A 27,709-nucleotide genomic window follows, 5' to 3' on the forward strand; every position below is an offset into this window, starting at 1 on the left:
ATCAACTAAACATAACAAAAATGTTGTTGCAAAGCACAGGACACTTGGAATGACGAGACTGGATTGTTGCAAGTACCTTTGGAATGGTTTTTAGTAAACATCCCACATCTAAAAACTAACAGCAGAGATGGTGAGGATACCACTCCCTTTTGTTGCCTGGTTTTCCTCAGCATCTGAGGGAGTTATGGAAATGACCTTTGGTCAAATTAATCATGAAACAAATATTTAATAGCCATTTAGATTTGGAGCCTGCAAACAAAATATCTGGATATTACACAGATAAGTCCAGACAAAACTAAAGCCAGGTGATCTCATAAAATGGGAAGTGTGATGGTACATTCTTCCAGAAAATTTTACAGTTGGGTGAACCTGAAAGGTTATTATCACAGCACTTTATATAGGTGCTCTTCCAGTTCATTTTCCACAAGTATAATTTCCAAAGAGAAATAAATTCCAAAGTTCTTAAGAACAGGCTGCATGAACTTGTATTAACTTACTGGAGTATATGACGCTTTTGGAATCTGGGATGGAGGATTTTAAACTAAGAATAAGATTCAAAATTACAGTTTGAAAACCCTGAGATCACTACAGTGACCCACAGAACACTGTCATAAAGTGTTGAGATACTCTTCACTAACTCAAGAAACTCACTGCAAGAATATGAAAGAAATGGAGCCAGGGAAATAAATGCAATGATAAATTAGAGGAAAGTCACCAATCCAGAGAAGTGAAAATTGCTAGTTTCCTTTGGGAAAAAAAGATGTCATAGAATAGGAAGACAGAAAATCGACCCAAGAAAGCACAGACACCTTGACTGTGAGCGTCTCAGAAACCTCCAACAATGTTCCAGATGAGAATTTCCCACTGTAAAAACAGTCTGCAAAAAGAAAGAGAGACAGGACTAGGAAATTCCAGGAAGAAGAAAAAAAAAAAAAAAATATTAAAACCCCACAGAAATTACTTTTCCTGCCTTTTTCTTTTACCTGCTTTGCTCTTAGATCATCTATTTTTTCTTACAAGGGACATCAGAGACAAAAACAGAAGCAGAAAAAAAGTCAAGGAACTAGCCTGTTTGCTATGTTTGAAAAACTAACAACAAAACCTTTGTTCTTTTAAAAAGCAGGTAGAAGTTATCAATAACAGAGAAAGAGTGCTGCTAGCTTTCTCATTCCTCACAGCTGACTCTTAGAGAAGGGACCTGAAACTAATTTACCACAGGGCAAAATGTGCCTTTTGCAGATGTTTCTTCATGCCCTTCTCTCATAATTGAGGAAAAGTATGATGTTGTTTTGCAATTAAGAACATTTTTTTTTGGTGGGTGAATAGGAAAAATCAATAGCTTAACGGTTTTCCTTGAAAAAATCATCACATGTACACAACAAGAAACAGATCAATGCAGGATTGCTGTAGGAATTCTTTCTTCCATATATTCTATTGTATTCACTTACTGGAGTTACAATTTCCAAAAAGAAGTAGTACCGTTTTTGTGAAAAAAAACACATCTCTCTAATACAAATCAGTGCACATAGTAACACAAAGGGGGAAAGAGGATATGGAATTTTTTTCTGTGGTACTGAGACAAACGCAGTGTCTTGTGAAGCCTCCCTCAGCATATTCTTAGAGCAAAAAATTCACGTAAAAAAGAAACACTTATGTCTTTCTAAGCTGTAAATACCTCACTGCCTCTCCTGTGCTAGAGCAGAAGTGGCCAAATCTCCTTACACAGCAAGCTATAGCTCTAACTCTTCTTATAGCCAAGATTCACTTCCTATGGCTAAGAGTCCTTGGACAAGAAGTTCCTTCCAGCCTCAACCATCCACAGGAGACATACCACAGGGACTTATAAGAGGAATCGTTCTAGAGTAGTTCAGGGACATGGGAAGGCAGACAGTGTATTACTTCTTTACAGTTTGGGAGGCTGGCTGCACTGAGGGGTTATGTAGCAAATTGGCAACGCTCATCCTCTTAGCCTTTGCTGGCTCTCTTTCTCCACCATAATGAATTACTCGCTCACCTCCCCCCAGTATACCTTAGCTGCTGATTACATGACTTATTCTCTAGGGTGGAAACTAGACTTGTACATTTTACAAGACTCATAGAATCATAAAATGGTTTGGGTTGGAAGGGACCCTAAAGATCATCTAGTTCCAGCCCCCTGCCATGGGCAGGGACACTTTCCACTAGACCAGGTTGCTCAAAGCCCCATCCAGCCTGGTTTGAACACGTCCAGGGATGGGGCAGCCACAGCTTCTCTGGGCAACCTGTTCCAGTGTCTGCCTCCCTCACTGTAGAGCATTTCTTCCTGATATCATATCTAAATCTACCCTCTTCCAGCTTAAAGGCACTCTCCCTTGTCCTATCACTCCATGGCCTTGTAAAAAGTCCTTCTCCAGCTTTACTGTAGGCCCCCTTGAGGTACTGGGAGGCTGCAATAAAGTCTCTCTGGAGCCTTCTCTTGTCCAGGCTGAACAACACCTACTCTCTAAGCATGTCTTCATAGAAGAGGTGCTCCCACCCTCTGATCATATCTGTGGCTCTCCACTTGACTTGCTTCAACAGGTCCATGTCCTTATCTTGGGGTCTCCAGAGCTGAATGCAGTACTCCAGATGGCATCTCACAAGAGCAGAGAGAAAGAATCGCCTCCCTTAACTGGCTGGCTGCGTTTCCTTTGATAGAGTCCAGGATTCGGTTGGCTTTCTGGGCTGCAAGCACACATTGACAGGCCATGCTGAGCTTCTCAGCCACCAGCACCCCTAAGTATTTCTCCTCAGGGCTGCTTTCAATCCATTCTCTGCCCAACCTGTATTTGTGCTTGGGACTGACCTGACCCACATACAGGACCTTGCATTTGGCCGTGTTGAACTTCATGAGGTTCACACAGGCCCACCTCTCAAGCCTGTCTAGGTCCCTCTAGATGAGATCCCTTCCCTCCAGTGTGTTGACTGCACCACGCAGCTTGGTGTTGTTGGCAAACACGCTGAGGGTGCACTTGATCCCAGGATCCATGTCACTGGCAAAGATGTTAAACAGTGCTGGTCCCAATACAGACCCCTGAGGAGCACCACTCATTACTGGTCTCCATTTGGGCATCAAGCCATTACTGTAACTCTTTTGAGTGCAACCATCCAGCCAATCCATTGTCCACTGAGTGGTCATCCATCAAATCCATGTCTCTCCAGAGATAAGGATGCAACTTGGGACAGTGTCAAGTGCTTTGCAGAAGTCCAGGTAAATGATGGCAGTTGCTGTTCCCTCATCTACCTACACTGCAACCCCATTGTAGAAGGCCAACAAATTTGTCAGGCACAATGTATCCCTAGCAAACTCATCTTCACCAGGTCTTGCTTATTTGCCTTGTTAAAAATGGGGGTTATGTTTCCCTTTTCCAGTCCATGGGAAGGAACTTCACCAGACTGCCATGGCTGCTCAAATATGATTTGATCTTCATCTGCCAGTTCCAGCAGGACCCTGATGAGATGCATCTCATCAGGTCCCATGGAGCTGTACACCTTCAGGTTCCTTAGATGGTCTTGGACCTGATCTTCTCCTACAGTTCTTCATTGTCCCCGTTCTTGCCTTTGCCTTCTGTGACTTGGGTGGTATGGCTGGGCCACTCATCCATGAAGACCAAGGCAAAAAAGTCATTGAACACCTCAGCCTTTTCCATGTCCCAGGTAACCAGCTCTCCTGCTTGCTTCTGGAGATGGCTCACAATTTCACTTGTCTTCCTTTTATCACCAAAATACCTATAGAATCTTTTATTGTTGCCCTTAATGCACCTGGCCTGATTTACTGATATCAGAGCTTTAGCTCCCTGGCTGCTTGGGCAATTTCCCTCTATTTGTCCCAGGCTACCTATCCTCACTCCCACCCTCTTTAGGCTTGTTCATTCTTTTTCATCCATGCAGGCTTCCTAGTGCTTTTCCCTGACTTCCTCTTTGTCAAGATGCATTGGTCCTGGGCTTGAAGGAGGGGATCCTTGAATATTAACTGGCTTTCTTGGGCCCCTCTTCCCTCCAGGGCTTTATCCCATGACACTCTAGCAAGCAGATCCCTGAAGAGGCCAAAGTCAGCTCTCCTGAAGCCCAGGGCAGTGATCTTGCTGTGGTCCCTCCTTGCTGCCCTAGGGATCTTGAACTCCACCATTTCATGGTCACTGCAGCCAAGGCTGCCCTTGAGCTTCACATTCTCCATGAGCTCTTCCTCGTTGGTGAGAACAAGGTTAACTATGGTTAACATATATTTAAAGAGATAAAATTGAGATACTGAGACAGTGAGACTGATTCACCTTGCTCTATAAAACCAATGGCTTATCCATCTTCCAGTACCGCTAACAACTAATATTTCTAATTTGAATAATAATAAACTCCATATTGCTATTTTCTTGGTATTATGCAATCAACGGGTGTCAACAAAAATCTGCAGTTTGGACCCTTTTTTTCCATATTAGCTCTCACCTTTACCAGGATATTTCAAACAAAATACTACTAAATACAATGTCAGACAAATTGCTTCCGTTGAGGCATACGTATTCCACAGTTAATACTGTTTCTTGTATTTGTTAATCAATTAACACATTAACATCATATTATTCAGTATTTTATTTAATACCTCCTGGACTGTCTTCTGTCACCTAAGTTACAGAGTGATTCCACTCCCTATACATTTAGAAGTTTAGGTATTGATGTGAAGTTTACCAATCAAGAAAATCTGAGCTGCAAAACACAGAATTAGACTCTTGAGCCCAGGAAAATATGTAATTATCATTTACTTCTAAGTATATCCCATGAAACTGAAAATTAGCTATTGTACAATGCTTTGGAATGATAACTGGAATAAATATTTAAAAAGCCCAGAACAACTGCTTTAGACATATTGGAGGACATAGACAATCTATTTTACATTCATTTTTAATCATATTGTTGCACATGTCGATTCTGAGCAGTTACTTGTTAGTTTGCATAAATTCATACATATAGGCAACGCTTACAGAAAAAAACAACAGGAAATAACAAAGATCTTTATGTTAGACAGTTGCATGTCATTGCGTGTGGTGAGGCAGTGTCAAAAGAAAAGGAATTCTGCAGGACAGAATAACACACTTATCATTTCCTTGTTTTGAAAAACATATTACCTAACATGGCTTTCGGAGAAATCTGATTTGGCTGTTTTGAGGAAGGCCTGACTAAGCTTCTTGACTTAACTCTAATACTACTTCTGATGTCTCCATCTTTGATTTCACTTTTGATTCAGAAATATCATCAGCACACTAGGATAATATTATCACATCACCTCTCCAATTAAAGTGTTTTGAGCAGCCAGATTAGAGATCTCTACTTTACAGTGAATGCCAATTACCTGTTTTAGTATGTCAAATTTTGTGACTAATACAGGAGTATTTCTTGCTGTTGTCATGCTCATCATGCTTTATTTTACATCTCTAAATTTCCCAAAAGCAATTTAAAAAGGAAATAAATTTGTAGCAAGAGGATATACAGATAGGATCAAAGCAGAGATTCCAAGTGTATAAACACAAGTCACAAATAGTCAACTACTGATAAATATAAATTCATGCACATTAAGACTGTGTTATGTAGGGTGCCTAGGGCTCTGCACATTAGACAATACCTGGCAAACTATCATGGTACCAAGCATTATAATATCCCAAGACAGACCAGTTAGGAAGCAAAAGGGCAGTATAAGAAAAGTATTATGTGGTTCAATTACAGCTGCTCTGGAGGTTCTCCATTCAAAATGATGTAAAAGTGGTCACTAAGATTGATTATTTTTGCCTGTCAGATAAGTTATCATACTTGTATATAGTATCCTAGAACCTGGCCTTCTACCGTATAAATATATTTCTTGCCTCGTACAACACAGTGGCACAGCTGAAGAGAAGGAAGTTTTCTGTCATCTTTAAAAAATGTAAAGCTGATCCAAAAGGACAATGTAAACAATCATGAACTACAGGTAAAATGCAGAAATATAAGAAGGCAGTAAAAAAATTAGTTTGAAATGCAATATGCAAATTACATAGCAAGTAGCATTTTTTCCCAGTTCTATTAGGATCAGATAGTATTACCGCATCACCTCAAAAAAAAGTAAGAGTAGAATTGGAAATGGTATTGGAGAAGGATGACAAGAATAATTAAAGGTATTAAATATCTTCTGGTCTATAGCATCATGCCATAAATATTGAATAGAGAACAAATCATTACTGTCTTTTTCCTCATAAGAACTAGAGGACATGAAGCGAAAACATCAGGTGCCAAGTTCAAAGCAGACAGAGAAACATCTTCACATATTAAATAAATATATTGTGCAACTTCCTGCACAAAATTTTGTGGATTTAAAGCATTTACATGGATTCAAAATGGGAACTGAATATATCCACTGAAGAAACAGCCCTACAGGATTCAAAATACAAAAAACATTGCTAGCTTAGGAGTGGCTTAGCTACAGCTGGGTGGAGGCCTTAATTAGCTACACGCTTGCAAAGATCTTATGTCCTTCATTAGAAAATCATTACTGGCCAGTGCCAGAGACTGAATACTCCATAAATAGTCTGGTATTTAGGATTTCTGGTCTGATTCAGGAATATGTATTTATCCCATACAGACACTTAGGTTTTCAGAGTGCAACCTGAGTACTTTTCATATATTTATCTAAAAGTAAACACCACAAAGATGATGATTAGAAACACAACATCTAAATGATTTATCAATATTTTATATGATATAAATATATTCATAAATATAAGCAAGGATGTTCTCATTAAATAGGAATTCAGTTCAACATTTATGTCCATACTAATAAATCACGTAGACAAACAAGAGTTATTGGAGAGACTGGATAAGAATAAAACCAAATAATTTCCAGAAAGGAAAATTAAATATATTTAAAGATACAACTCGTTTGAAGAAAGGAAATCGGTTGCAGCCCAAGTTATCTAAAGAAACTCATCCATCTGTCCAAAATAACTGTGCCAGAATCTTTAATGCCTCCAGTTCCATTGTCTTCTGTCTCTCCAAGGCTCATTGGAAGGACTCCAATGGCTTCTTTTTTTTTTTTTGTTATCAGATTATTTTTATGTCCTCCCTATAAAGTTTCTGCTGTATTCATATTAAAATAATACAAGACTGAAATACTTTAACTTAGGTGGTAAAACCTACTCCTACTCCTTAACTGGAATTGTGCTATTCAATCCTTTCAATGAAAAAAACCCATGTGTAGTAAAGATGTTCCTAATAATCAATTAGGAACACCTTATAAAACAGTAACATTCTAGTAACTTTAATATATAGGGTAGTTTTGAAAAACAATAAATAATAAACACAGGAGAGGGAAGAAAATCACAAAATCTAGAAAGTCTGCGAGCTAAATACAGAACTATTAGTATTCATCTATGTATTGGGTCTGCACAGCAAGGTTTTGGTAGCAGGGGGACAAGAGGAGTGGCTTCTGTGAGAAGATGCCAGAAGCTTTCCCCATGTCCAATAGAGCCAATGCCAGCTGGCTCCAAGACAGACCTGCTACAAGCCAAGGCCAAGCCCATCAGCAATGGTGGTAGCACCTCTGGGATAATATATTTAAGAAGGTGGGGAATATGCAGCAGCAGCCAGAAGAAAGGAGCGAGAATATGTGAGAGGAACTCTGCAGACACCCAGGTCAGTGCAGAAGGAGGGGCAGGAGGGGCTCCAGGTGCTGCAGCAAAGATTCCCCTGCAGCCTGTCTTGAAGACCACATTGAGGCAAGGCTGTCCCCCTGCAGCCCATGGAGTTAACAGTGTAGCATATATACACCTGCAGCCCATGGAAGACCCCATGCTGGAGCAAGTGGATGCCTGAAGGAGGCTGTGACCCTGTGGAAAGCCCATGCTGGAGCAGGCTCCTGGCAGGGTCTCTGGACCTGTGGACAGAGGACCCCACGCTGGAACAGGTTTGCTGGCAGCCTGCTCCTGAAAGACTGCACCACATGGAGAGGACCCACACTGGAGCAGTTCATGAAGAACTGCAGCTCGTGGGAAGGACCCATGCTGGAGAAGTTCTTGGTGGACTGCGTTCCTCGAGAGAAACTCCTTGCTAGAGCAGGTGAAGAGTGTGAGGAGGAAGGAGCAGCAGAAACAGTGTGTGATGAACTGACCACAACCCCCATTCCCTGTCCCCCTGTGCCACTCAGGCAGAGGAGGTAGAGAATTCAGGAGTTAAACTGAGCCCATGAAGAAGGGAGGAGTGGGGGGAAAAGTGTTTTAAGATTTGGTTTTATTTTCTCATTACCCTACTGTTATTTGATTTGCAATAAATGAAATTAAATTTCCCCAAGTCCAGTCAGTTTTGCCCATGACGTTAACTGCTGAGTGATCTCCCTGTCCTTGACCTACAAGACTTCGTTAGATTTTCTCTCCCCTGCCCAGCTGAGGAGGGAGGTGATAGAGCAGCTTTGGTAGGCACTTGGTGTCCAGTCAGGGTCAACTCACCACAATGTACAGTGTCTCAAAGGACTGCAAAGAACCAAGCATTGCTACCGTCAGAGAAAGCTACTAGATTCCACAGCATCTGCAATAATTGTTGGAAATAAACTACTCCCCCGTGCTTAACAGACGGCTAATCATTATCAGAAGCTCCTAAGTAATTTTCACAATAATTGTTCAGTTTACTTTTGTCTTTCATTTTTTATTTACACTCTAATTGACACAGTCAAGAGTTAAGTTACTGCTGTTACTATCAATTTATAATTGAAAACTAGATTTGTAGTACAATCCTTACTAAAATATCACAGCGGGAACAGAGAAATAGATCAGTAAGTATTGAGTTATTTGATCAAGAAAGATACAGAAACAAAATTTTATGATTATTTTTGTGTATTTTATGGTGACAGTCCTGAAATGAATACTGAATCTTTCCTTTCCTATGGAATCCATGTCTCTCAGTCCATGACAGATCCCGATTATTTTATACACAAGTTAAGAAAGTGGAGGAGTAAAAACTTGGTTGTCGGTGGTCATGGATATGGAAGATGCTACATCCATAATTAGATATTATAGATCAAAGCTAATCTTGGTTACTATGTTATAAATACGATAAATTCAGATCACTTTCTGACTTCCTTACAATTTCAATGATGGTATCTCATCAATAATTAATTTTTTTCTCCAGAAAAAATTGAGGTACTTCAGGACAAAATTCTACAGATGATTTTTTCATTGCTTTTTCAATATTTCAAAACCTTTTTGCCATCCACTATTTAAATAACTAAACCAAACTAAAGACAAAATAACCAACAGTACCTGTTGAAAAACATAATTTGGAGGACTGGGTATAAATATTCAAGATATACTTGTTTTCCATGAAGATGAGCAAACTGTGTATGAATGAACATCTAAACATTATTTCTATTCATTTTTTTAAATTTCTTGTTAGAAATACTGTATATTATAAACATAGTATTAATAATTGAAAGATTTTTAGTGCTTCCATGAATTTAAATTTGCCACTTATTATTTTAGAACATATTTTTCATGTGACTTTGACATACAGTGTCACCATATTTGTGAAAGCAGAAAGAATAACTTCTTACTTTAGTTTGAAGCTTAATTTAAATACATATTTTTAAAACTATTCAGGGATGAAAAGAAATATTTTGTTTGACATGAAACAATATTAAATAATTGAAATTAATTTTAGAAACCAGTGTTTCATTAATGGTATAGTTAAATAGGTAATGCTGCTTGTCTCTTGATTCTAAAGACTGTGCAAAAATTTTAGGGACGAATTTGAAAACATGTGCACTTCTTAGACACTGAAGAAATAAATGGAAACTTTTTTTTGAAAAATAATGAAAATACAGCACCCAAATATCTTTTGGTTAATGTACAGGAAAATAAAAAAGGATGCATACTAATGGTATGCAGACCATGCAAACATATATTTACCTTCACAAAATGGAGAGGATCCTTCAAACTGCAACTGTGCATTCAGTTTGCAGGTTAATATATCTTGCCCAACAAGGGTGAAACCAGGATGGCACTTGTACTTCACAAAATCACCTGAAAAAGTTATTGACAAAAACCTTAAACCCCAAAATACCGTGAAACAGAGGTATACAAAAATCTCAGGTGGAAAATGAAATCTATTAATAGTGTAATTAGAATTCAAGTAAAAACATAAAGAAAAGGAGATACTATTTTTTCACCTATTTCAAAGTCATCATCTTCTGTAAACAAATCTGCATGTGGAACTGTGGGTGGAGGCTGACACTTCTTCAGCTGGTAAGCTGCAAATTTAAGTGAAAAAAAGGTTAAATAATGGTGTGTTAAAAATTATTTTACCAAAAAAATTCCTATTCACACTTTGCAAATTACCAAAGCTGCACTGAACCTCATGGTCTTAGTTACATTTTCCAAGTTAAATGTCACAGCATTATATAAAGGTGGTGGGGCACTGGCACAGGTTGCCTAGAGAAGCTGTGGATGCCCCATCCCTGGATGTGTTCAAGGCCAGGTTGGATGAGGCTTTGAGACACCTCATCTATTGGAATGTCCCTGCTCATGGCAAAGGGATGGGAACCACATGATCTTTAAGGTCCCTTCCAACACAAACCATTCTATGATTCTATAATATCTAAATATATATATATATATTTATCAGTATAGATAGTATAATACACTGCCTAGATAGCTATAGATCCATTGTAGGATTTGATGCAGTTGTGATGTTTATGAGGAGATTTTTGCAGCTACAAAGCTGCAGTTTCTAGTGTCTGCCTTTGCATCATGTGATAGGGCTGATTGTTACAAATCACAGATTATTTAGATTTCCTGGAAAATCTGTAATTACCTGTCACATACCTGACATGTCATATTCATTGTTAATTTAAGCATACGTGGAGTTACTCTCAGGATACAGGTATATATATCTTCACTTTAAGAAGGAACAGCAGCAGCAGTAGTAGCAGCAGCACACAGTAGTAGTAGTAGTAATAATAATTTTGTAAGTTCAAAAAAAGCCCCACAAACAAACCAGAATGCCTTTAAAACAGTCTGTTTTCTACTTTTCAAATCTTTTTCAGTAAGTTGTGAGCAATCTCATAAGGAAGGTGACCAGTACAATGACTGACATGTTTCTAAAACAGAATAGAACACAACAGCTGAAGAAGCCTTTTCTGGGTAAAAACTCCAAACCAGAGATTTAAGATTGTGATCAGATTGTACATACTATAGAAAAACTCTCCTGTTCATGGAACTAAATCACCGTCAAGAACACAAATTCTCCTGGTAACTTGACGGTCCTACCCACCTGCTGTTTTCAAGAAGCTAAAGAAACACAAAATATTGGGAATCAGCTCTTATCTTCCACATAAGTTTCTATAGCCCATCACTGTAAAGCAATTGCACAAGGAGAAAAAAAATCATGGACAGTTTTTCACCCATGGAGAGTTTCATTTTTTTTCATCCACAGTGAGTTTCCAAGGTCAAGGATGAGAAAGCATGTGTGTTTTCCTGTGTACTAATGCATTGTACGGTTCCTGCTGTGTATATATATATCTACACAAACACATTCATGTAATTATTATTATATACACCTATAGCACCATTTTTTCCGGGGAACACTTGAGAAAAGAAAACAGAGAAAAAGAAGCAGATTCACTCTTTTTTTCCCTTGCTAGAATAATGCAGTATGTACTGTGATAGAGTATGTATCTTGCCTTTTTATCATCTGAAGTCAACCCTGAAACACTTACTACGTGCTTACATACCTTCAGCTTAAGGCTGGAAAATGCTTTCACTGACCATCCCTACAGCCAACTTCTCAGGCACTATCTTGCTATGTGGGAGCTATACGTTCCCCGCATTATGGCTAAAGCCAAGCACTTTAGTTTTTGCTTCTCTGTTAAGTGCTTTAGGTTACATGCCTTATGCCCTTCTTTTAGGAGAAAACCACAGACAAGAAAAACATTTAAGACTCTTGAGTATCAGTTTTGTAAACACTTCTCCATGCAAACAAACACCTTCAGGTACTCTCTTTCTGTAGCATTTCCTCCTGTCCTTGTGAATTAATTCACCCTATCTTTCTAAATTATGGCCAGAAGGCTAACAATCTTCCATTTAATATACATAATTTGGGTGAATTAGTCAGAATTAGAACTAGAACTAGAATTCAGCATTTCACTTCTTATTTAGATGCCTAATTTGCATGTCCTGTAGCCCTGACTGTAACTCTGAACAAAGTATTTTGCTGGATACCAGCTGTTGTTCATCTCTTCCACAGCATCCCATCAATATTTCTGACCATGGTCAGCTGGTGAAGAATTTTATTACAGAAGGTTAAAAGTAAGTTAACTAATACATTGGCCAAAATATTTTTAAAAGTAAAAGCTCAATATTAGATAGCAATGTTTAACATAGAACATAGTTTATTTAAAAACACAAATTAACATTCTTAAGATTTTTTTGATGCATGGTTTTAGAATTTAATTTGTATTGCTATTTAAAAAAAGTAGCAAATCCATGAATCATGGTAAATTTAAGATTATTCAGTACGTCACAGAGTTAAGAAATATTTTAAAAAATCATTAACTGATTGTGGCAATTAGATGTTAATGATATAAAGCAAACTGACCGTGAAAATTCAGGACAAAGAATCCTCCTGTTGAAAAATCACTGTGAAATTTGAGAAGGACTTGATTGGTGGAACTGTAAGCTGTTTCCAGAGCTGTGTTCCCACTGAAAACTCCCAGCTGAGGTGAATTATGGTCAGGACCATCCCTAGGAAGTGAAACATAAAAGATCAACTGAAAAAATGCTGTATTTAACATTGAAATTAACAGTCTATTTTCTCTGGATAGCAGGTTACATTTTTGTAAAAAGGTTTTTTCCTAATGATTCAAAATGAATTTGTTTTGTTTTTATTTCCAGCAACACAGAACACTCTTAACTTAAAAGCTGAGTATTTTTTGAGAGACCAGGAGTACTTTACAGTAGCTTTTATATTTCTGTGGACAAGACATTTATTGGCTGACAGAAATTTTCGCTGTCTGTTCCTGTCAAAAATTCTCATGTATGCATCAACTGAAAATAAAATAAAATTGAGAAAGCTCTTGCAATCTTATCATTTTTCTAACCTTATTTACCTCAGAAAATAACTCTAAAGAAAGCATGCTTGTAATTCACAGGCAATTGGGAACTGAGCTAAAATAAGTTGTAAAAAAGTTCTTTCAAAATCTTTATTGAAGGAATATAACAATACAGGAATTCAGCACATACTTCAGCCAAACAAGTTCAAAAAGCTGACACAATTTTAGGACTCAATTGCTTAGGCAAAAAGAGAAGTCACTGATACAGTTAGCTCTTTACCAGTGGAGGCTTTGCTTTTTTTTTTTTTTTTTTTTTTTTTTTTAATATTATTTAATGTGTCAGGGACTACAACCTATGATGCATTTTAGACTTGGATTTATAGGCAATGCAAATACCAGAGGCAGTCAAACAGCAGTTCATTAACAGTCATGCAATCTCTAAACTGACTGGATTTTCCCTGTATTACATGGACTTGAGTATTGCTATCTGGGAAAAAAATCACCCCAGACAGCAATAGGTACAGGAATAGTGGACTATCTGGGATATGGGAGCAGCTGACACACAGAAGTTACATCCTATATTCTATGCAAACTGTCCTTTTGCCAAACTGTGTAGTATATATGAGACATAAGTGACTTTGCACATTATCTAGAGTAAGGACCAGGATTAGCTATAGATGAGAAAGTATGTAACAACTTCAGCATCATCTAAGCCTGTTCTTGAGCGTAGTAAATCGTTATGCAAGAATTTAGACCACCCTGAGACCTCTTCCTCCACCTGAGGACACAATGTTGAGATGGGCTTGCAGGGTAAGAAATCCAAGATTAGAGAAGGGGAACATAAAATATGAATCGTAAAGACAAAGAGGTACAAGGGCTGAAATCCTGGCTTGAGAAATACAGAGAGTATGTCTGTTAGCCACATTAAAATAATAAGAAAATGTAACAAAATCTTAATTAATGCCTAAATTAGTTAATGCCTGAAGATGTCCAAAAGTTCTGCTACAACTAATTTATATTGCCTTATACCTTCATGGAACATGTAATTTAACATAATGCAGATTGTTATATCACTTTGACCTCACACGCGCTCACTTAGAAAACAGAGTTCAAAGAAGATCTGATTGATAACTGAATTTGCATTTCAAAATACTTTTGAAACAATATTCTTGAAGTGATATATATTATTTTTTTCATGTAATTGTAGAACTTGTTTTATGCTGTTCTTCAGCACACAGAACAACCTAAAAAGCAATACTAAGCAAAGGCTGTAGCTTAGGACAGCAAGATCTGATAAATCAACCAGAAAAAACCCACTTTTGTTTTGAAAAGTTGCATACCAAACTGCAATATAGTCATTCACAGGTTCAGTCTGGAGTAAGGTAAAGTTGATATAAATCCCATGGCCTGGAGGTACAACAATTAACCAAGTACAGTCCTTGGAATTTGGGTATTCATCTGGAAATCCTGGGGAATAAACTGTACCATTCTGAGCAGTTACGTTATAGCCACAAGGAGCTGAAAAGAAAACAAACAAATAATTAGTAGGAGAAACATACTCTTTCATGTTACAAATGGAATATCAAAATGTTCCCAAATTCTAAAAGCTCCACAAGACAAGATGATCTTGGTCTGAAAGACAGCATGTTTCCTTGGTTGCTTGCTCCTCAGGGACAGAAAGTATTGATATTTCTAAGAAATAATTTATCCCAATGTCTTCCATATTTAATTTTTAAAAATCCATCAAAATCTACTGGGAATATTGCTTTTATACAGAATTCTTGAAAGTAAGTTAGCACAGATTTAAGAAGGAGCACCTTTGGCTTGCATTCAAGATTAAAAACCAAAACAACCAACCAACGCTTTCCATACAACTGAACCCTAACTGAACTGGAACACAATTTGGGGAGGGGGTAGGGGGAGAAAAAAGAAAAAGAAAAGACTGATTGCTCTTTCACTACCCCAAAATCATTATACTTTATTTCTGACAGGTTTTATCCAAGTTTGATGGTACATCCATTGCAGTTTGTATGCTGATAATTCTTATGACAAATAAAATTAAGATAGAGAGACAAATTAGCATACACTTGCTGAATGAAATCTCCAGGCAAATCAATGCCATGAAAAGGTGGTTGATCTTATTCAAGGGTGGTAAATATGTAATAATGTGCTCTCTTTTGAGTCCCAGTTTGGGGAAACTGACTGATTACAGATGCAAGCATGGATCTGAGTAGATATATGGCCATTAGTGCAAACTAATGAGTCTCACTCATTAGAGTGAGACCTTAATCTGTGGGCACTCAGTCTAGCTATGGCACTTTTCTCATTAGTTCTTACCATAAGGCTTATGTTATTATTTTCAGACCTTCTTCATTTCTTTTTCCCTGTTCAACAAGTAATGGAAAAGGAAAAGAAAAAAAAGGGAAAAGAGAAAAGTGGAAAAGGAAGAAGGATTGAGAAATGCAGAAGGATGTCACATTTCCCATATGGTTTAAAGCTGCTATACCATTTGGGTAGGAGCATCACCTGGCTAGCTGACACGTGGCCCTTTTTGGAGGAATCCTTTGAATAATCACTGGATTTTAGGACAAGTTAAGGAGGCTTTAAGCACTTCCCTTTCTTCGCTTATATCAGTACTAGCTAGTATGATACATTTAGCACATCTTCCCATCTTGGAATACAACAGCATCTGCTCCTGCACTACAATCCTTTGGAGCCCAACAAAAGGAAATGGGCTAAGGAAAATGAAGTGTTGATTGTCTGATTCCTGCTTGCATGTACAGACCAAGGGCAGCTGGCAATGTCTGTCAGCTCTGATGGTTCTATGATGAAAATGTGACTTGAGCCCATTTTTTACTGTTCCCTAATCCCCTACATTTATGCCATGCTCAGATTGCTTTGTCTCAGAAATCTAGATTGCTCTCTCCACAGTACTCCATGTTTACAGCTAAATGACTGCTTTGACAAGTATGCTTAGTACATTGAAATACAGTTCCTGAGACTAATATAGTGGCAAGTGGAAAATCCCTTAAATTGTAGTTAAGATATAGGATTTTTCTGGTAGAAGTTTTATACTTAAATATACTTCGAGTTTACTATATTTTGACAGATTTATTAATGTTGTCAATGATTGCATACATTTTTGTTTTGCCTCCATTATTGTCTAATACTCTAGGAAGAACGCAGATTGATTGTATCTTAGTAAAGATAGTCTATTTCATCTTATATCATTGTTAGCCATGACAAATCAATAAAAAGTCTCAGGAAAAAAAAAAAGTCACAGAAAATAAAACTTTAATAGAATAAGCAATACACACAGCTGATTCTAGGGTTTCTCCAAAGATCCTTAAAAATCACAGGAGACAGAAAACTAACCAGAAATAACAGGCTAACCAAGAAGAAAACAGGTCTAGTTTCAATAAACAAATCACTCTGAATGATGTTGTTATATTGCACTTTGAATGACATGTATGAAGAAACACATATTTTTGAAAGGGAAAAGCATATAAAAAACTCTTCTAAACTTTCAAATACTAACAGTAGACCACGTGCTAATTTATAAATTAATTAATACTATACTATGCGCTCCCATGCTCTTTCATAACTAAATCCAGATGCAACGTTGCACATGGAAGGACAGTAAATATTTTAAAGATCCACCTAAAGGTGCCTGAACCTAGTTAGTAATTTATTGACAGCTATGTTCTGCCAAGACAGCTATGGTATACCCTTAGGACAACCTGATTGCCCAGGAGCAAAGTCTTGGAGCATGACTATATGACAAGCTTCTACTATGATCTCATGAATATAAATTAATTTTATTTTCTCCCATATATAGATTAAGCTCTTCAATGCATTTCAGATCATCTGCTACCCAGTGGAGAATATGATTTGGAATAGGGTTGGCTTCCAAAAGCATGCAAATCTTTGCTCTGTTCAGACAGTCCTCCACTGACAGACTAGTTTTGAATCTGCATTCTGCTCGTGTCCTCTTTTTTCAACATGTCTATACTAGAATCTGGTTGATAACTATTTAACCCCTTTGTTGTATGAATTTCCGTAACTGTTTATGGTATATATATACCAAGCCTTGCTCGGTGCAATTGTTTGGCTTAAAGAAGTAGGAATGGCTGACTCAAGTACCATAATCTAGAATGAATCAGTGGAAATCTACATTGGGATGAAAACACCTTGAAAAGGCTTGGGAATATAGGAAGCGTTACATGGTACAGATAAGCTTGTACTGTCAAAGTTCATATTATAAATCTGAAAGAAGTTTAACCATGTCATCCTTTCATCACAGAGCACAAAGCCAACAAATCTGTATTCTGAGTGAGCACAGAACTGTGCAGAGCAAAGGCTTAGTGTTGGGGCTCTTGCTGTATTGAATGATTATACTGAACTCTGAAGCAAGTGGAAAAATACTGAAGAGATAAGACGAGGTTATGGCCAGAACAGTGGGATGAAGAAAAAGGAGCAAATTGCAGATGTTGGCATAAAACCAAGGCCAACGGGACGTGATAAGAGGAGCTGGGAAACCGCAGAAAGGAGCCTACATGCCAGAACAAGCAGAAACAGAAATCTTCCCAGTAAACAACTGTTAACCAATCATATTATTATACGCTTGTAAAATAGCCAATCACATTATTGCACGCTTATAGAATGCCTTATAAAAGTCTACCTGGTTTGTACAATAAACGGATCAGATCTTGAACTCTGTGAGTATTTGAATCTGACTCCCGCTCGCCCGAAATGCCCGCAGCAGGCTTAGTTTGCTGCCTTAAGATAGACAACCATACACCACAGATCTCAGACAACTCAGGGGAAGAACCTAGAAGAAAAGTACTTAAGTTCTAGCCATAGTGCTCTAGGTGGCAACCACAAATCTTAAAATTACAGAAAAAATTGTCAGAAAAAGTTTCAAATTTTCAACAATTCAGCATAAAAAGTGAATATATGTGCAAAATGTTGTTTTGCTGGTGCAGGGCAGGAGTGTTTTAATTCATTCCGATGTTGGCAAGTCCCTGCAGTTTAGCTAAACATCACATGCATACTCATTTTCTCTCATTTGATCCCATAATCAGATTTGTTTTCACTCCACTAACACAGATCTTCAGTGAGATTCCTTAGAAGGGTAAGCTTCCAGCCTCAACACTACCACTTCGCAGGGTTTTTTATTATTGTTTGCCCTGTCCACCGATGGCCCTGATATTACTCACCAAGCAAAACCCCAAACCAAATCATAAACCCACGACTTTTCTTTAGCATAAAGGGTGGGAACTCTGCAACTAGACTGGAAAAAATCAGTTTAGGACTTCTAGCAATTTAACATCTTCTACCGTCTTAGGTTCAAATGCTTATAAAACCCAGCACTTTCAAGAGCCAACTAGTCTAATTGTTTTATCTTCCCCCAGGTCCAGGATTTTTAACAATTAATTAAATCAGAAATGGTATATCTTTGGTTTCACTAGGAAAAACTAATACATGAAAATATGATACCAGTGCATTGGGTGGCTAAAATATCAAACTATGATCATACAGAACACAGAAGTGGGACCATTTTTAATGCTAGTAGTCAAAAAAAATATGCTGCTTCATGTTTTTGAGATCGATCTTCAATATGATACTTTCCTTAGTCCATATGAGAATCTTGAAAGGGTACTGAACAAATTTTCTATTACTAGTATGAATCCAATGAAATAATGGAATACAGAGAAGATATGGGAAGGATGAAAAGCCCTTAACAAGTGAACCTTAGCCATGCAGCCCAGTAAATACAGTGGTGCATTGGTAATAATAGGCCACGACTTTGTGTTAAGCTAACAAAGGAGGCCACAGACAATTTTTTTCTGGACTTGTTCTGGCCGTTGGGAGACCTGTTTTAGCTTGTAGCAGCAATTATCATCAGGTAACTACTTACTACTTCATTTTAACTTTATACAACAGTGTGATGTGGCACAATATTTTATATATATATATGTATAATAATTCTGAATAAAAGATAGAGATAAAAAATAGGTTTTCTGGACAGAATGAATTTGTAGGCTTTCTCCCAGACTGAGACCACTGACCTTATAGGTACTGACCTACAGGTACTGGAAGAGTGAGTGTATATCAGAGAAAGGGGTAGATGTTTGTCTGTATATCATTCTAGCATTACCTAATTTTAAATATCAGTATCACTATAACTGGACTACTAATTCTTTGATTAGACTGTTAAGTTTTTTCTTTGGAATAACATTAAAGCCTTGGCTTTACATCTATGGCATTTTCCTTTTGCCTGTATCAATATTTTAAGTCTAACAGACTGGTGAGGATTCAAGCAACCTATTTAATAACTTGGATGCAACAAATTTGTATTTTGGCAACAATGGCAAAGCAAGAATGCCTAAAGATAACAATAGCAGAGAAACTGTCATGATTTTATTGCTTGAAGGGAGAATACTATGTCTTTGATATTCTGGAGCCAGAGACCCGTTTTCCGCATCTTCCACACAAATATTCATAAACCTTTTTTTATGAATCATTTATGGGTTACATATTCATTGTCAGATTTCCATGGGAGACTGCATAGACAACCCAACATTTTCCTCTAAAGCAGTGTCAACTTTCTTTTTTGAGGCACTACCAGATTTCTTACTTCTTTCAGCTTTCTGAAGTATGTGCAATATTACACAAAAAGGTTTCGATCTGAACTTCTAAAAACACTGCCCACAGGTACAAGAGTGATTTAATTCTTGCATTTATTTCCTTCTCAGACCCACTGCCAAATTCCACTGATCAGAGACCTTATAACCATTTGTTTTCTTTATTGCAAAAACATTTATATGTCATCATAATTCTTTCAGCAATGCTGGACCAAGCTTTGATGTACAAAATGAATTTTTGAGAAAGCAAGTAGTGTGCTACCTTAGAGACCGCAAAAACCCTGCATGCTCACTCAAAACACTAAAAAAGTGCTCTTATTCAGAAATCATAGCTATAAATGTACACAACTGCACACACAATGGGGATGCATGCATTCAGGCCTCACCTGTGTGGAGTTGTGTAATGTAGATGCCTGTGGGTAGGCTTGAAAGGATCCACAAACAAAGGAACCAGGACAAACGTACATTCTGAATTACAGAGATATTGGTAACAGAGCAGAGAGGAATGACTTTGAGTTAGTAAATTAAGACAAAACTACTGAATTAAGACTAAATGGATGAGGGACAAAGAAAAGAATGACTTTATCTTCATGTCACTATAAATATTTTCTCTTCTTGCATGTTAATTCAAACAGAAGAAATATTTCTTTACTCTCCCTTCATCTAAGAAAACAGAAAATGCTAATTTGTACTACAAAGATCTAAACCACTCCTAATATAGACTTCACGTGTCTTCAACATTCTTCTAGGAAACATGTTTCTCTAGGGAGTAAAAAGGAGTAAGAAAAAAAAGAGGTTGCTATGCCCTTTGATGCTGCATCTACATCACTACTCAGGAATATTATGTAGTATTCTGAAGTCCTTTTACAACTCCAAAGATGTCTTCATTTGGTGTTAGATCAGAAAAAAAACCCATACCCTCCCAATACCAAAGAGCTGTTTTTAATCACCATCAAACTAGAGGAAATCCAGTGATGTTCTCACATGTAAAGTGAAAGCATCTATCAGGCATTTAATCTCTCTTAGGGTTAAAAACTACATCTGGATATGAAGCAATTCTAATTTTTCTATATGATTTAATTGTCATGGAAGGTAATCCAACAAATGTATACATATTTTGAAAGTCCTAGATATAGAACACATATTTGTTTTCCTTTAACACCTCTGATTGCTAACTGAAACTAATTTACAAAGCATACCAGTTTATTACTTGATTCCATGTATCTTTAATCAAATTTTCATCAGAAGAGATGTATTAAAATCTTGCCCGCAGTTTTAATGAATACTGTTTTTAATAAGAAACAATAAAGAAAAATAAGAAACTTTAATTTTAATAAGAAAATTTAATAAATATCATTTAAAGAGAGAGGTATAGAAAAATAAATTTTCATATACTAAAAACACCCGATATACTTAAAAGTCCTTTATGCATCTTTTACCCAGTCTCATGCTCCTATTTATCCTATTGTCCCAGTTTTGGCGAGGTGGTGGCATGTGGTATTTAATCACCAGTTGTGGTTAAACCACGACACCTATCAATATAGTTGTCACTTTATATACATCTAAAACAATGGGAATGCCATTTGATGTTTGCTATGCCTTTAAGATGTATTATATACAGATTGCTACTAAACTAGTTGAATGTTAAGTTCTTAGTTGTATAATACATAGGTCTACATTCTATCACAACACTACTACTTTGTAATTAATATTTTTAAATTAAACTAAATTATTAAACCATTAATGAGGATTTTAAAAGATCTTGTTTCTTTAGCTGACAACTTTCATTCAAGGCTTAATTAATGAGAAAAGAGGGACAATAAGTCACTGCAGATACATCACCACAACACTGCTATGGAAGAAATCAAAATCAGGCTAAAGCATCTGACTCAAAAAGCTTAACCAAGGACTAGGAAGAAAGGAAGAAAAGAAGAGGTGTTTGATATATATAAAACCAAAAAGTATTGAAATTTGAAATGAAGCACCTAAGTTACTAAAGGATTCTAAAAGCACTTAAAGATTCTGCTTGGCAGTGCCTCAACATAAAATTTCACAGGCTTTGGAGGGGCCCTACTGAAGCCTTAATGCTGAAGTGCTGTACTGTTAGCTAGCAAAGACACTCTGAGTAGCTGCTTCTGTTGCTTTGATTTAGGAAAAGAAACTAACTTCTCCAGATGTTCCAAAAGCAGAGAGATCCCACACAGGACTTTTTTTGATTAGGAGAAAGTGAAGCAGCTTATCAAACATAAAGGAAAGCCTTGAATTTCATGGCATAAAGAAATAGAGAGCTTTGTTATAGGCCAGGATAGCAAAACAGAATGACTTGTGATATTGATTTGATTTCTTATACAAGTGAAAGAGCTAGAATATTTTCAAAGGTGAATGACATAATGGTTGCCTTTCTTATCCATCCTTTCAGTTTAACTTGAATTTATATACTTTATTAGATATTTCTGATTTCCCACTACAAAAAGGATCCTAAAAATACGCGCTGTAAAAGAGCAACACTTTAAATGTTCCATGTTTACCTTGTTATCAATAGGATTACATACTGAAACTATTACTGTTTGATAATAAAAAAAAAGTAATAAAAGGACTGAAATATAGCTAAAAAAAATCTCTAATACTAACATCACAATAGCATTCAATGAACCAATAAAAAATCCAGTGTGTGAAAAAAAGACTCAAGGAGAACAGAGATAACTTCTCTGGAAGTCCAAGAACCTAGTTTTCTAAGAACGTATGCAAACCAATGTGTTTTCCCCCTGACAAACATTTCAAATTGCATCTTAGAAATTAATGTTTGTTAAAATTAATTGTAATTAGTAAACAATAAGAATATAGGGAGAATATGGATTTGGTATCTTAAATGTCTTTATTCTAGGAGTGCAAAAACTGTAGGTCAACCTTAATGGGAAGAGCGAAAAACCATGTAGTATTCTCTTATCTTTTTATGTCCTTGAAAGTACTTTCTTTCCCTATTCATATGTAAGATAATAAGGCACATTGCAGATAACAGGCAGAAGATACCATAATGATTTTGAAAAATCTGTATCATCAGGCAGCAAGATTTAGGACTAAATACAGTAACATTATCATTTAGTAGAGTAAGTCATATGTGTATCTGTTTTATAAAGACTGCACAGAAGTTATTTTATCAAGCAGTTATTCCATACCTTCCATATGCATTTCAGATCCCCCCCCGCCCCCTGCATTTTTGACAGTGGCAACATTATTTCCAGACAAGACAGTCCCTATGAGTACTTGATATGCTGCTTGTAACTCTAGCTCTTCCTTTCACCTTAGCTTTGTATTGTATATGGAACATATGCTAACAATATTCTACTATCATCCTTTACACTTTTATAACACTCTTCAAAGGATATTGTAAAACTATAGCACAGGTTTAATCTGAGAAAAAAAAAAGATCATATTAATTTATAGTGCAGTTTGATCACTAATAACCTTGTATTTTCTTTCAAAACATTGATAAGGTTGAATCCATAACCCAACCACCTTTGAATACAAATATCTTCTCCAATTAATCCTTCATCATCTTTGATTTTTTAGAACTCAAAAATTACTTATTCACTCATGTAACACATGGGAAAATATTTTGTGAACTGCTATAATATTTAATTTAAAAGTCACATAGAGCTATAGATCACATTCAGTGTAAGGTCTTATATTCTAGATTAGGAATTGTAAAACTTTTAAGTGCAAAATTTAAATCTCCAGTCCTCCCATACATTTATTCTCCACTTCAGAAGGCACTTAAAGACAGCACCCTTGGGAAAAGAGTCACATAACTGGAGTACTTAAGCCCATGTTTTAGGCTGAATTAATTCTGTAAAGTACGTACAGAGGTTAGCTATAATAATCAACAGAAAGAGGTAGGTGTCCTTAACAGAATTGCTCGGAGCAAGATTAGACAGAACTTAAAACGGAATGTTACAGACTGTCCTGGTTTCAGCTGGGATAGAGTTAATGTTCTCAGAAGCTGGTGCAGTGCTGTGCTTTGGATTTGCTGGGAGAACAGTGTTGATAGCACATAGAAGTTTTTGGTTGTTGCTGGGTGATATTTATACTAAATCCAGGACTTTTCAGTTTCCTGGGCTTTGCCAGCGAGAGGGCTGGAGGGGCACAGTAAATGGAGAGGGGACACAGCCGGGACAGGTGACCCAAACTAGCCAAAGGGATATTCCATACCATATGACACCATGCTGAGTATATTAGTTGGGGGAGGAAGAAGGAAGGAGGGGACATTTAGAGTGATGGCCTTTGTCTTCCCAAGTAACCATTACACGGGATGCAGCCCTGCTTTCCTGGGAATGGCTGAACACCTGCCTGCCTGCTGGTGGGAAGTGGTGAATGAATTCCTTGTTTTGATTTGCTTGTGTGTGTGGCTTTTTCTTTATCTATTAAACTGTCTTTATTTCAATCCATGAGTTTTCTCACTTTTACTCTTCTAATCCTCTCCCCATCCCACTGTTGAGGGAGTGAATTAAGCAGCTGCAATGGCTTAGTGGCCAGCCAGCGTTAAACCACAATACAGACTTTTTTAGTTAAAAAATATGGGAGATGGTTCTTTACATCTAAATATGCCAGTGCTAAAAGCATTGGGGGTGGGGGTACGTCTATGGGTTATAACCAACTACTTTCACAAAGATGTGATGCATTATCATGTAGCATATCTCTAAGGAAAACATAAGAACTACTCCCACAAAGAACTACATATTCTCACGTCTCTCCATTCTTTCTCACTTGGGAGATATAGTTTTACAAGAGACACCTATATTGCCTATTACAGTGTGGACTAATGGAATTGGATAAGGCTCAGAAGGTGTTTCACAATTCCAACTCTAGTTTGCTAAAATAATATAATTATTTAATAATATTATTAATTGGTTATGTTGCCATGTCATTTTTTTAACATATTCTTCTCCCAAAAAGAGAAATTAGTAGTCAAAAATAGGTTCTAAACTATTTGTATGCATTTCTTCTTACTTATATTTTTGCAAAAAGTCTAAATTGTCTTCCAGCTGTTCTGATGCACTGATTAAAAAACAAAACAAAATGAAAGACATGGGAACAGCAGACATCTTGATAGCCGTTAAACAAGAAATGCACCCACTAACTGTACAGAAGTTACACATCCTCTCATATGCCAAAAATTTTCTAATGCCATTCAATACTGGAAACATCACTTTAGTACTTTTACTTCTGTCTGGTCATAAGTGCAAAACAGTGTAAGTGTCTGGCAATAAAATTCTGCTCTTTAATTTGAAAACAAAGCAGATATTCTCTCAATATAAATATCCTCATTTATTCAAATATGTACTACTTTCTAGCTGAATTGTGAAGTCAAGGGGCACAGCCTTTCTCATTCCCAATGCCAAATGTTCTGTCTAGACATTGTATTTTCCCTTTGGCCAGAAGGGCATTTTTATATGTTATTCCTGGAGCCTGTCAAACTTCCATAATGTCTATGCAATAACGTGATAAAATATGGTTTATATTAAAAAAAAGATATAATTTTTAGTTTAATAATTCCAATAATAATACTACAACAAATAGTATTTTTTTAAGTGCCATGAATTGGGGTTTGGTAATTATTTTTATGCTTTCACAAGTGTCAAATGGACAAAGATTTGTATCTATGAAAACCTTCATCCAGAACACTCATTTTAAGGTTTGTTTTCCCTTTTAAACCCTTTAACTCCTCAATATATTTACCTTACTAGATTTCTGAGCAATTTATGGTAATTTGCATTAACTATTATGAAACTGGAACTTAAATTTTGAGTTCTTGTAACATTGGATTTAAATGAGAATGTGAGGAAACACAAGCATCCCTTCTCAAGCACATGTACAAAACATATGTTCATGCTGCAAAGCAATATAGTTAAGCTGTTAGGAGAATACCTGTCTCAGAAATAATAAGAAAATAATTTGAATTATTATCCACAGTACTAAAATCCTCATTTGGGAAGGAAGGAATTGAAGTGCTGAAGCAAACCTTTAGTCCACCTAGTGTAGCTTTTGCTTCTGACAATATTCAACCCTTCACGTCTAATAAGAATGCACAAAGTAGAAAACACTCTTAACATATCCCAGTGGAAAATTTATTTCTAGCCTCTAGCAGTTTGTCAGGAAGCAGCATGACTGACCCTTCCTTCATGTGTTTTTCATGGCTCATACCAGTAGCTCAGTTAAATCTTTCTTGAATTCCTCACAGCCTTTTCTGGTTTGACTAAGCTAAAAGCTACTGGGTGTTTTGTGTCAAGAAGCATCTGTCCCATCTTTCAGGATCAGTGTCAAATATACTGAACATAGATTTTGCAGTGAAAACCTGTATCACCGTTAGCCTCTTGTCATGATGGAAATACTTTATTTAAATCTATTTTATATCTTCTGAGCTGGTTGATTATCTATGACACTAGTCCTACAAAATGACAACCAAGTTTTCTCATAACATACTATATGAGACTTTGTCAAAGCCTCTAAATGTCTAAGGGAATGTCAGAAATTTTGTTTCTGCACTTATATTTTTTTGATGAAACTACAAGTAAAAGGTTTATAATTGAAAATCTTATATATTGTACACTGCCCCACCCCGCTATGTTACATAATAATAATAATCATCATCATCATATCTGCATTACAAACATGCACACAAACAAGTAAATAAAAATCAGGAAGTATGGTGAGCTCCAAAGCAAAGGCACTACTAGAAAGTTACCTTCGCATCTTGGGAAATGATAGTTCCAATTCCTGTTGATTCCATGTTGGCATGTAAGAACAGGCTGACCCCTCAAAACATATCCAGGATAGCATTCAAATGATACTGACTGACCCACACTGTAATCTGAGTTGACTATATATCCATTCAAAAAAGGAGGAGGATCAGGGCAGTTCTGTAACTCATAAGCTGGAAGAGAACAGAAGTACTTTTTATTGCTTAGTCAGCTCTCAACATAGGAAATAAACATTAATATAAATGCTGTAATGCATTCCCTAATAGGTAAACACTGGACTACCAAACTCCAGTAATAGAGTGATTAAGAAATAAATCTTCCACTAGGACCACCCAGATCTTGAAAAAGGAATGAAAAAATTAACTTTAGAGACAAGGCACAGGAAAGATCAAAATTTGGAATAGAAAGAATTGCCATCTATATCAGAAATCTAGAACAGAAAGTCAATGAAACATTGGGTGCAGGGCATGAAGATGGAATATTGTGGTTTAGTAGTTGATGTTGAAGCTTCAGATTAGAATATTATATAAATTATGTGTTTATTTTGACTAAGATCTGAGAAGTAATAGCAATAGTTTTATAATGGGATAATTTTTTAACCATGACACAGAATTAATTTATTAAATAAATAAGATGGGCATACTTAGTATGTCACTAAGTGACATAATTTCATTAATAGATCAAGCATTTTCATAAACTTTATTTATACTTTTACTTTAGCATGTTAAGTCTGAAATAAAAACAATCTTGCTCTGAATGCAGCAACATTGAATCCAAATCTGCACACAGTAAAATTAATAATTTAATTGAACAAATTTAATAGGCGGTCACTTTTCTGCTAACATTCTCAAGATTAAAAATTATCACATAATTTTTCAAAGATCTTTTTCCTATCTTGATATACAAAAAGATTTATAAATATAATGCAATTAATTCCAACTAAAAATAGTTGAATTATTTAGGAAAATAAATTTGTCCATGATGCCGGAAATTAAACTACATTAATTAAAAATGCAAATCTATTGCATGATCATGTTCACAGTGCAATTGCCAAAAATCTGAAAATACTTCTTTCAAAATTAATATGCAATTATACTTATGTAAATAATGGCAGCATAAGAACTTGAAACAACATTTTTTCTGATTATATTCATGTACTGTTCTATGCATCATCCACTAAGAGTGGATGTAACTGCAGCACAACAAAAAATGGAGTTTTGAGGCACTATGAG

At 36.5% G+C, this 27,709-nt stretch overlaps 1 protein-coding gene across 1 annotated transcript in view; it reads right to left on the reverse strand.

Annotated features, from left to right (window-relative positions):
- The window catches only part of CSMD1 (CUB and Sushi multiple domains 1), a 1,203,943-nt gene that overhangs the window by 114,045 nt on the left and 1,062,189 nt on the right, over window positions 1-27,709 (reverse strand). Inside the window, exons 42-46 of the mRNA XM_013299736.3 lie at window positions 26,462-26,650; window positions 14,413-14,590; window positions 12,619-12,764; window positions 10,193-10,273; window positions 9,933-10,046 (exon numbers count right to left, since the gene is read on the reverse strand). Of these exons, the coding sequence (XP_013155190.2) occupies window positions 9,933-10,046; window positions 10,193-10,273; window positions 12,619-12,764; window positions 14,413-14,590; window positions 26,462-26,650 (708 nt within the window). The remainder of the gene's footprint in view (window positions 1-9,932; window positions 10,047-10,192; window positions 10,274-12,618; window positions 12,765-14,412; window positions 14,591-26,461; window positions 26,651-27,709) is intronic.

The sequence above is a fragment of the Falco peregrinus genome, chromosome 7 (genome assembly GCF_023634155.1).
Source record: "Falco peregrinus isolate bFalPer1 chromosome 7, bFalPer1.pri, whole genome shotgun sequence".
In the NCBI taxonomy this organism is placed as follows: Eukaryota; Metazoa; Chordata; class Aves; order Falconiformes; family Falconidae; genus Falco; species Falco peregrinus.